The 8,730-nt window shown below is 52.4% G+C and overlaps 2 protein-coding genes across 2 annotated transcripts in view; one reads left to right on the top strand and one right to left on the bottom strand.

Annotated features, from left to right (window-relative positions):
* Positions 1–612: 612 nt before the first annotated feature.
* CCDC177 (coiled-coil domain containing 177) lies at positions 613–6,370 on the bottom strand. The gene is made up of 2 exons (XM_082283684.1): positions 6,206–6,370; positions 613–5,552 (listed from the first exon to the last, which is right to left on the bottom strand). The coding sequence occupies exon 2, from the start codon at positions 5,542–5,544 to the stop codon at positions 3,646–3,648; it is 1,899 nt and encodes a 632-aa protein (XP_082139810.1). The 5' UTR covers positions 5,545–5,552; positions 6,206–6,370; the 3' UTR covers positions 613–3,645.
* Positions 5,438–8,730, top strand: part of SUSD6 (sushi domain containing 6) — a 95,670-nt gene continuing 92,377 nt past the window's right edge. The window contains exons 1-2 of the mRNA XM_082283686.1: positions 5,438–5,575; positions 7,328–7,472. The gene's annotated coding sequence lies outside the window, so the exon portion shown is untranslated. The remainder of the gene's footprint in view (positions 5,576–7,327; positions 7,473–8,730) is intronic.

Raw genomic sequence — 8,730 nt, 5'->3', positions numbered from 1 at the left:
TGGTGAAAGAATTTATATAAACTGGCTTAAAATTTACCTTGTAAAATATTAACTAGTGGTGTTGTAGCTGTTCCTCCTAATAGCTTTTCAACGTATCTGCCAAATTCAACCTTGACAGAGAGATTTGTGTTTTAGTGATTAATTTTGTGTGAAGAGGAAGCATGCAGATAAGATTGGTGGCACTCTATCTGGCACTGAAGGGCTCCAGTTTCAGCCCAGCTGCAGTTAAAAACTAGACAATCCACATAAACAAGACAGATTCTGAACATGCAAAATGTGTTCCATTGTGTTCCAAAATTCCTCCAGAGCTCAGCCAAAAGAAACTGCTCCTTAGTCTTCTAAGTGCTTCTCCTCCGTGTTGCTTGCTTTGATTTTTAGTTCTCCCTAGCCTGCAGCTCAACAGCAAAAACACCAAATAATCCCTATCTAAAAGGGCCATACTTTTGATGTGTGACCCAGGGTTTAATTTCTGTTCCTAGAGAAATCCAGCAGCAGAATTCCTTCTCAAATAAACAGAAGCATAAGCAGACCCAAGAAATACCTCTCACCCAAACTGCTGACTTAAATTTTCCATGCTGCAATTTTAAACTCATAAACTCAACTGAATTTCACAGAATTTGGACTTAAAGTACAACAGAAATAAAAAATATCCATACACAGATTAATGTCTTTTGAAAAAAAAATATTTTTTCTCAGATTGCACATTCAAAACTTCAGCTGTACACTGCACAGTATAAGAACACTAGTTTGCCAGTCCAATTACCATCATGTAGGTTTGTGTTGATTAGGTCAGCTGTAGCCCCAAGCTGTCAAACTCAGTAAGCAGCAAGATGGACCCCAGGTGTAATTACAGTCAGTGGCCAAGATGTGTCTCCTGGGCTGCAGAATGTTCTCAGTCTGGGAATGCCCTTGTCAGAGGGAGGTTTGGACGGTCTTCAGGTAGATTGCAGTAGAGCTTATGGGTAAAAATACTGCTCCAGTTAGAGGCTGCCTGCTCATTCACCCAGCACTCTTTGCCTTCTTTCTGCTGTTTCCCAGCTCTCCCCATTTTCCCCTCTGCTAAATGAACCCAGCAGTGAATTTCAACCACAGTGCAATGACACAGGAAGCAAAAGCCCTCATAGCCATGCTGGCAGGCTTTCTCTGCAGCCCCAAAGGGTACAAACCAGATCAAACATTGGCTATGCTGGAGTCACTGCAGGTTTTATCCCAACTCTAGTGCAGAGAGCAAGGGCAGTTTTGCACTGGTTGGATTTGGGCGACTGGCCATCTCTTTTCTAGGTCTTTGCTGCTACAAGGGCACGCATAGATCACTGCGGCATGGACAACACGTGGAGAAGTCTGTGTTTTTTCAAGGACCTTGTCCAGTGTTACAGCAGGATTTGTTTCATTGTTCTAATTGCTGCTTTGAGGACGAGGGTGAGGGGACAGCCTCCTTGCTGGAAACAGTAATGCAGCTGTCCTGTCCACAGCTACCAGATTTTGGTGTTAATTAATGCTTTTCACCAAGGGATGTTTTACTTTGATAACCACTCAAATAAATAAATAAATAAATATTACTTTGTGCTTTGTAAGCAACATTTGTTCAAAGTCTTTGAAGTGCTTTGCCAAGCCAAGTCTTACTAATTCCTGTGAGTCCCAGCAACCCCAAGAGCCGAACTCCGCTTCTGTTTATATCAACAGGAGCAAGTCCAGCCTCTGGGGACTTGCCTGGCATTACACAGTGAGCCAATGGCTGACAGAGCAAACATTGCTCAGGTGCCCTAATTCCTACTTTCATGCTGCCTGCCCTTAACACCACCAACTGTACCATTACTCAAAGAAGAGCAAGTTCTATAAAAATAAAAAAAATACCTACTTCTTCATTTTCAACACTGTTTGTGTAATGTCTCTAGCCTTGCAGGGCACCAAGGTGTATTTGGTCTATTGTTGCTATTACTGTTTGCTTAACACCTTCTTTAAAGCCTTCTAGGAGGGTTTTGACCTGCTGTTACCTCCTGGGAAATTCTGGTAATTTCTACCAGAAATCTACGCATGCGAGACTGCATCTCTGTGCCATATGTCAACCTTCTTCTGGTTTTCTCTTCTACTGTGTTGTACGTCAGAGACATCTGCAAAGAAACAAGATCCTGTCTGTTCTTGCTGCTTCTCCTCCATGCTCCAGATCTGACTGCTATCACCAGAGCAATCCAATACGGCGTCACGGATGGTGGAACAGAGAGCTGATGCTGCCCAGAGCCAGAAAAAGAAAAGCAAAGTGACTGCTTTGGATGTGTGCTTGCAACTCCAACTCAACAAAGAGTAAATGTGGAAGCCTGGAGCAGAACACCGTTGTACTTGAATGCTGTGCACAGGGCACAGGTAGGCTTTTCACATTTCTGGTGTACTTAATTGCAGAAGGACTTAGCTCCCTCTAAACAGTTTCGAGTTAACTCTTATAAAAAAGACATGATCCTCACCTAAGAGAATCTGTAATGTACCTTATTTTGTGCATCTACTTTTTCTTGTGCTCTGTATAAGAATACAACTCTTAGCACCAGTGGACAGAGAAATGCTGCCCTGATCAGTAGACAATGATAAGAGCTGGGTGGATGTCTCACTGTATGCAGCTCAGGAGAACTATAAGGTTGGAAGGGAACTCTGGAGGATATCTGGTCCAACCTCCTGCTCAAGATAGGGCAAACTGGATAAGGTGGCCGAGGGTCTTCTTGAGCTCTGAGAATTCCTGAGGGTGGTGATTTCCACTCACAAGTGACCTCCGTATTTTCCCCCAAAATCCAGATTCCACAGGTTCCTTCATTTTTTTAACTTAATGAACAAGTAGCTTGTGTGGGTGCTTGTCAGTTTGTGGACTGTCCACTAATTTCTCTCCTTTTCTCCCTCCTCCAAAAGAAAAGAAGGAATTCTACAGATGTTTGTAAGAGAAACTGGGAAAGGAGATGGAGTGATGAAGATACCTGGGAGGGGTAAGAGTTACAAACAGCAAAACCAAAATTGTGTTTGTGAGCACTTTCAGACAGCTTCTTCCCAGCTCTGATCATGATGTCTGCTTACATGGCCTTCATCTGCGCTTTCCCTAGCTCGGTACCAGCGGCAGCCAAGGGGCACCCAGCGCATATGGCATCCTGTACTCCAGCCTTCCTCACCTTCAGAATGGGAGTGCAGCAGCTTTGAAAATGCAGTCCCGTAACTTTAACCCATCACTCCAGGCAGAATCAGCTTGGGGGGTTTTAGTTCTTATTCAGCAGGCTCTAGTAGTCAGAAACCTCTGTTTGCATTTCCAGATGGAAAGTGCAGCTGTAGTCATCTCGGGTGTAAACAATCAGTAACGCAGAGGCTTCAAGCAGATTTTGCAGCCCTCTCTGAGAAAATGCATGTGCTTGTGGGTTGGAGGACACAAAAACTTGCTTCCTCTTTATGAAGATGACTGAGGTCAGTCTTTAAAACACACCCAGAACGAAAAATGTATTTAAAACAGTATGTGAAATAGCTGCCACATTTTTGTGCGGTACCCTGCTCCCCCAAAATAAGAAATTAGGGTGGATGTTATTTTCATTGTTTTTTAAACGCTCATGCCGAGGAGCTTTCTGTCACATTAAGATGGACAAGCAGTGGTGGATCCTCACTCATCCATGGCAAGATCTTTCATTTCTTACTAAGGTGAGCATGCAGTTCTGCTTCGAAGGCCATCTTGTCAAAGGTGCGCACATTTGTCTCCTCCCGAACCTTTTCCCGGACATGGAATGATGCTCGAGCAACAGACCTGGCATTTTCTAAGACAGTCTTCTTCTCCTTGAAGATCTGCTCACTTCTCTCCAGCTTCCTCTCTATAGAGAGGAGAATCTCCCTGCGCCGTAAGTCCTCATACTGTTCCACCTTTTGCTTGTTCATTTTCTGCACTTTTTCCTTTTCCAGACGGCTCAAGACCACTTTGCGAGCTTTTTCTTGAACAGCCTCTTCAGCCACCTGGGCAGCATGCTGGAGCTTTCTCTCTGTCTCTCTAGCCAGTGCTTCCAAGTGCTCCTTCTGCTCTCTTTCCTTCTTCTCTGCTGCCAGTTTAGCTCTCTGGATCTGCATGTCCTCACGCCTCGCCTTCTCCCTCAGCTCCTGGTTCCTCTTCTCCACAAGCTGCTCATAGTTCTCCTGAGCCTTTGTCAAACTCATCTTCAGGGATGCCTTCAGCATTTCCTTCTCTTCTGCCTCTTGCTTGGCCAGTTCCTTGAGCAAGGCCTCGTGCTTCAGCTTCTCTGCTTGGTTGAACAGTCTCTTCTCCTTCTGCAACTGCACCTCCTTCCTCAGCCTCTTCTGTGCAGCTGTGGACAGCTTCTCTTGCAGGAGCTGCTCCTCTCGCTCCTGGTGCTCCTTCTTGACCTCCTCCTTTGCCTTCAGGCTGAGCTCTTGATGGAGCTTTTTCTGCTTGTCCTCCTTGATGGCCCTCTCCAGCTTCTCCCTCCGCAGCCGCTCCTGCTTCTCTGCTTGCTCCCGCCACCTCTCCTCACACACCAGGAGCTGCCTCTGCTTCAGCAGGGTGGCTTCCTCCTGCTCCTGGTTCAGTCTCCCTCGCCGCTTCTCCACCTGACTCTCCCACATCCGCTGACCCTGCAGGAGAGCCCTCTGCTTGTCCTTCTCCTCCTGCTCCTTCCGCTGCTCAGCCAGGCGCCGCTGGCTGTCCCACTGCAAATGGGCTGCCTGCCGCTGCTCCCGCAGGAGGTTGGCCTCCTGGTGCTTGGCGATCATCAGCGCTGCGATCTTCTTGTCTCTCTCAGGCACCTCTGAGAGGCCCTTCTTCCTCTTCACCTCCCTGACGATCCTCTCGACTCTCTGGGCAGTCTGTGGTGAGTGGCTGAGGTCGCCCAGGCTGAAGCTGCGCCCCATCAGGGCCCCGTTGGCGACGGCTACCCCCCGACCCCGGCCGCCCACCTTGCCCCCGCGCTCCCGCAGGCTCTCCCCGCTGTAGGACGACGAAGCGCCCGACTCCGAAGAGGTCTTGCCCCAACTACCCTCGCGGCGCTTCTGCAGCGAGTCCAGGGAGTGGCTCTTGCCCTTGGCACCCCTCGATGCCCTGGCCTTCCCCCCGCCATGGGTCCGGGGCCCGCCGGCAGCTGCGGCCGCAGCCCGGGAGGAGACGCGGGCGGCGGGCGAAGGCGGCAGGCTGCCGAGGGGCGCGAGGATCCGCCTCTTCTCCTCTCGGATAATCCTCTCCCGCTCCTCCCGGCACTGCTGCAGCTTGCGGCGCCGCTCCCGCTCGTAGGCCTCGTAGAGGCCGGCGGCCACCCGCATGGAGCGGCCGGGCGCCTCTCTCAGCAGGTCCCCCAGCGCCCGCGGTAGCAGCTCCACGGGCCGCACGGCGCAGCGGGCGCAGGCCTCCAGCGACCGCGGGCTGGTCAGCACGTACCGGCTGCCCTCCGCCGCCGCGCAGTCGAAGTTGTACAGGTCCAGGTGCAGCAGCGGCGACTGCTCTCCAGGACGGGCCGGCTCTCCCCCCGCTGCCCCCCCGGGCGCCGGGCAGGGCTGCGGGGGAGGCTCGGCCGGCGGCTCCACCATGGCTCGGCCTGCGGGCAGAGAGCGGCGGCGGGTGAGCGGGCGGACAGCGGGCGCACAGACCCCTTTGTGTCCCCGGGCAGGGGCGAGGAGCGGCTGGGAAGGGGCGGCGGGGTCTGCACCGGGGGTGCCTGGGCTTGGGCTGTGGTTGTGCAGGAATGGGGCAGGTGGCGGGAGGTGTTGGGCGCGGAGGGACAGTGGCCGGGGCGGGGGTGCCCGGGGCGGGGAGCTGTGTTTGGGCGGTCGGGCACAGGGGCGGGGTGGGGGAGTCTTTAGGACGCGCGGATTGTGCCCTGTGGTGCGTGCGGGGGCGTTTGGGGTGATGGGGGTGCTCGGGGTGACGTGGGGGGCGTTCAGAGTCCTCCGGCAGGTTTGGGCAGTGGGCGCAGAATCGTTCGGCAAGGAACGGGGGTGCTGGGGGTGCACGGCGTGTGTCTGGGCCGGGAGGGCAGTCTGGGCTCAGGGTGGCCGGGCTATGAACGAGGATGCTTTAGGTGCGCCGGGCTTGGCGGAGTGGCGGACGAGGGTGTCCGCGCTTGAATGGTGAAAGGGGTGCTCAGGCGTGTCAGGCAGGGCTAGCAGCGGGACCGAGACCTACCCCCGGGACGCCGCCCGCGGCGCAAGACGGAGCCCCCCGCCCGTCCCGGTCCCCCGCGGCACTCACCGGGCGGGCGCGGCCGCAGCCCCGCTCTTTGTCTCGGTGCCGGCGGCCTCGGGGATCAGGCGGGCGGCGGCGGCGGCTCCTCCATGGCACCCCGGGCCCCACGCGGCGCCCTCTCCTGCGGGGCGGCGGCGGCGGGCACGGCGGCCGCCCGCAGGCTGCGGCGCCCCGCGCTGCCCGCTGCAGCCCCGCGCGGGGGGCGGGCGGAGGCGGGCGCGGGGGGAGCCCGCCCCGCAGCCCCGCGGCGGCGCCGGGCCGGGCCGGGGGCAGCGCTGCGGCCGGGCGGGGGAACCGCCCCCGCCTCCCCGCCGCGAGGGGCCGGGCCGGGCGCTGCTGCGGCGGGCGCGGTGCGGGGCTGGCTCGGGTGGCGGGTAAGCGCCCGGCCCGCGAGGAGCGTGTCCCTCCCTGCAGGCACCCCCGCTCCCTGTGTGCGCATCCCTCCATCCGTGCGTCCTGCCCTGCACCTGCCCCTCCGAGCTCACGTCTTTCCCTGCAGACCTTCCCCAAATGAGCGGCACTTTCACGGTTGTGCCCCCTGTTTTGCACTGTTCCTGCACACAAACAAGCCCATCTGTATTTACCGTTAATATAGACAAAGATAAAAGGGGTGTAAGAAGGAGCAGGAGATGCTAACCCAGTTGTACAGATGGCAAACTGAACCCCAGGGAGATGAAGGTGCCTTGGGCCACCTAGGGAATTCACGCCAGAGCTGGAAAGGAATGGTAAAGCTCTCAGATTTCAGTTCAATGCAGTTTCCAACCATGAAACCTTATTCCCTTTTGTGCCAGTGTAAGTTACTGCTTGATGCAGAGATGTGTCAGGCAATACAGTACACCTTTTTGAGTACCCACTTTGAATATGGTGCTTGCCGTTACTTTGAAATATCCCTGGTTTCTACAGGGATCCTGGGCTCAACAGCCTCAATGCAGTCGAGAAATGCTTTGCTCTGGAAATACCATTCAGCCAAAAGAGGATCGCTGCTGCTTGTGGAGGTGCAGAGCATCTGTGCCACTTAGTGGAGCAACTCTGATTTTTTCAGGCAGAGGACAGGAGTAGTAAACGCACCATTAGTCACTGTGTTATGAAGTCAATGATTTTCAGCAATTTCTCATTTAACTTCTGCAGGTACAGCTTAATATGCTTTGCTTTAATACGGAAGGATATGATACTCACCAAAGGACTTTCCAGGATGGCCCAGGACAAGGATACAGAGCAACAGAAGGACCCAAAAAGGCCTGGGAGTTCTTAGCAGAAAGCTGAGGAGCTGCAGGTTGGTTGTCATTTCATATTGTACAGGCAAAGACTTTGAATTGTGCTCATCCCGGTGCTGATGAATGCACAGGGTAATGATGCATCCACAGCAAGTGAGCAAACTCCACCAATAAGCCATATTGACTAGTCTGATCTCATTCATTCATCGTCATGATAGTCTGCGGGGGACAGTTACAGAGTTTGGTTATTAGTCACAAGAAAAATCCTCAGGCCAGGGAACAGCTCTCTGCTGTCTGAAGAGCCCAGCTTTCTGGCTGATGGGGCTAACCATTAATACTTGCTGTAGCACCATAGCTACAAGCCATAGCTGTGTTCCCTCCTCATGGGAAATATTAAGCTGGTAGGTGTATATGCCAGGTAAGGTGTAGGCTCCTCCAAGTTTTTGGCAGGCTGCTATTTCAGCCTTCATTGGGACTGTATTTGAGCCTTGATCTTTTCAGGTTTCCTTGTGGATCTTTGGGAGTCCTGTAAGTGGTCTCTCCCAAATGTAGTTAAAAAGGGATTTATCAGGAGATTTGTAGAAGCAGCTGGATGTGACTTTAGGAGACATTACCACACACTATCCAAACATGGAATCATATCCCTACCTCGTCAAGACTAAAGGAGATTTGGGATAGGGAAGGAGGAGATCACTGGAGGAGTTTAAGTGGATCGCTGCTAGTGAGTCATTTTCCCAGACACAATTATAAAGCCTAATTCTCTGTTGGCTAGATACATCTAAAAATATGTGTGCTGAGGTGGAGCAGTACTATAAGGTTACCTTTAATAAACATTTTCCTGTTTTGCCTCACTACTAATGATAGCAAGAGATGCAGGGCAGTGGAAAACTGGAACTACAGATTGAGTGGGTAGAAATTTTTGTATCACTTTGACAAATTCTTCCATATGCCTTCCATTGCTCATGTATTAAGTACTTTCTTCCCATCCAGCTTTAAAACTGCCCATACCTGAGTTCTTCTCTGCTCTCTTCATGAGAACTATTTCACTCATTGGTTAAAGCTTTTAAGTTACTTTCAGCTTTGGTTTTCCCTCTCTTTGTTTTGTCTTCTCAAAGTAATTTGCACTCCCTCCTGCTTCGGTGTATGCCTTACAAATGTTTGTAAACTGTTTCTATGTCCCCTCAGAGACACAGAACACATACTGTCATCACAAATCAATCTCCCATAGTTGCACAAGAAGCTGTCACCTGTCTCCTCCCAGTGTGTCAGACTCTCATGGTAGCCACAGCCCTGAACTTAGCAGTGGGCTCCTGCCCA

Source organism: Coloeus monedula, assembly GCF_965178545.1.
Source record: "Coloeus monedula genome assembly, chromosome: 6".
Taxonomy (NCBI): domain Eukaryota; kingdom Metazoa; phylum Chordata; class Aves; order Passeriformes; family Corvidae; genus Coloeus; species Coloeus monedula.
Note: the sequence above shows the minus strand (reverse complement) of the source record. Positions and strands in the feature narration are given on the sequence as shown.

What these genes read in the sequence shown, in the direction of transcription:
- CCDC177 (XM_082283684.1), bottom strand. Translation starts at nt 5,544, where the DNA reads ATGGTGGAGCCGCCGGCCGAGCCTCCCCCGCAGCCCTGCCCGGCGCCC.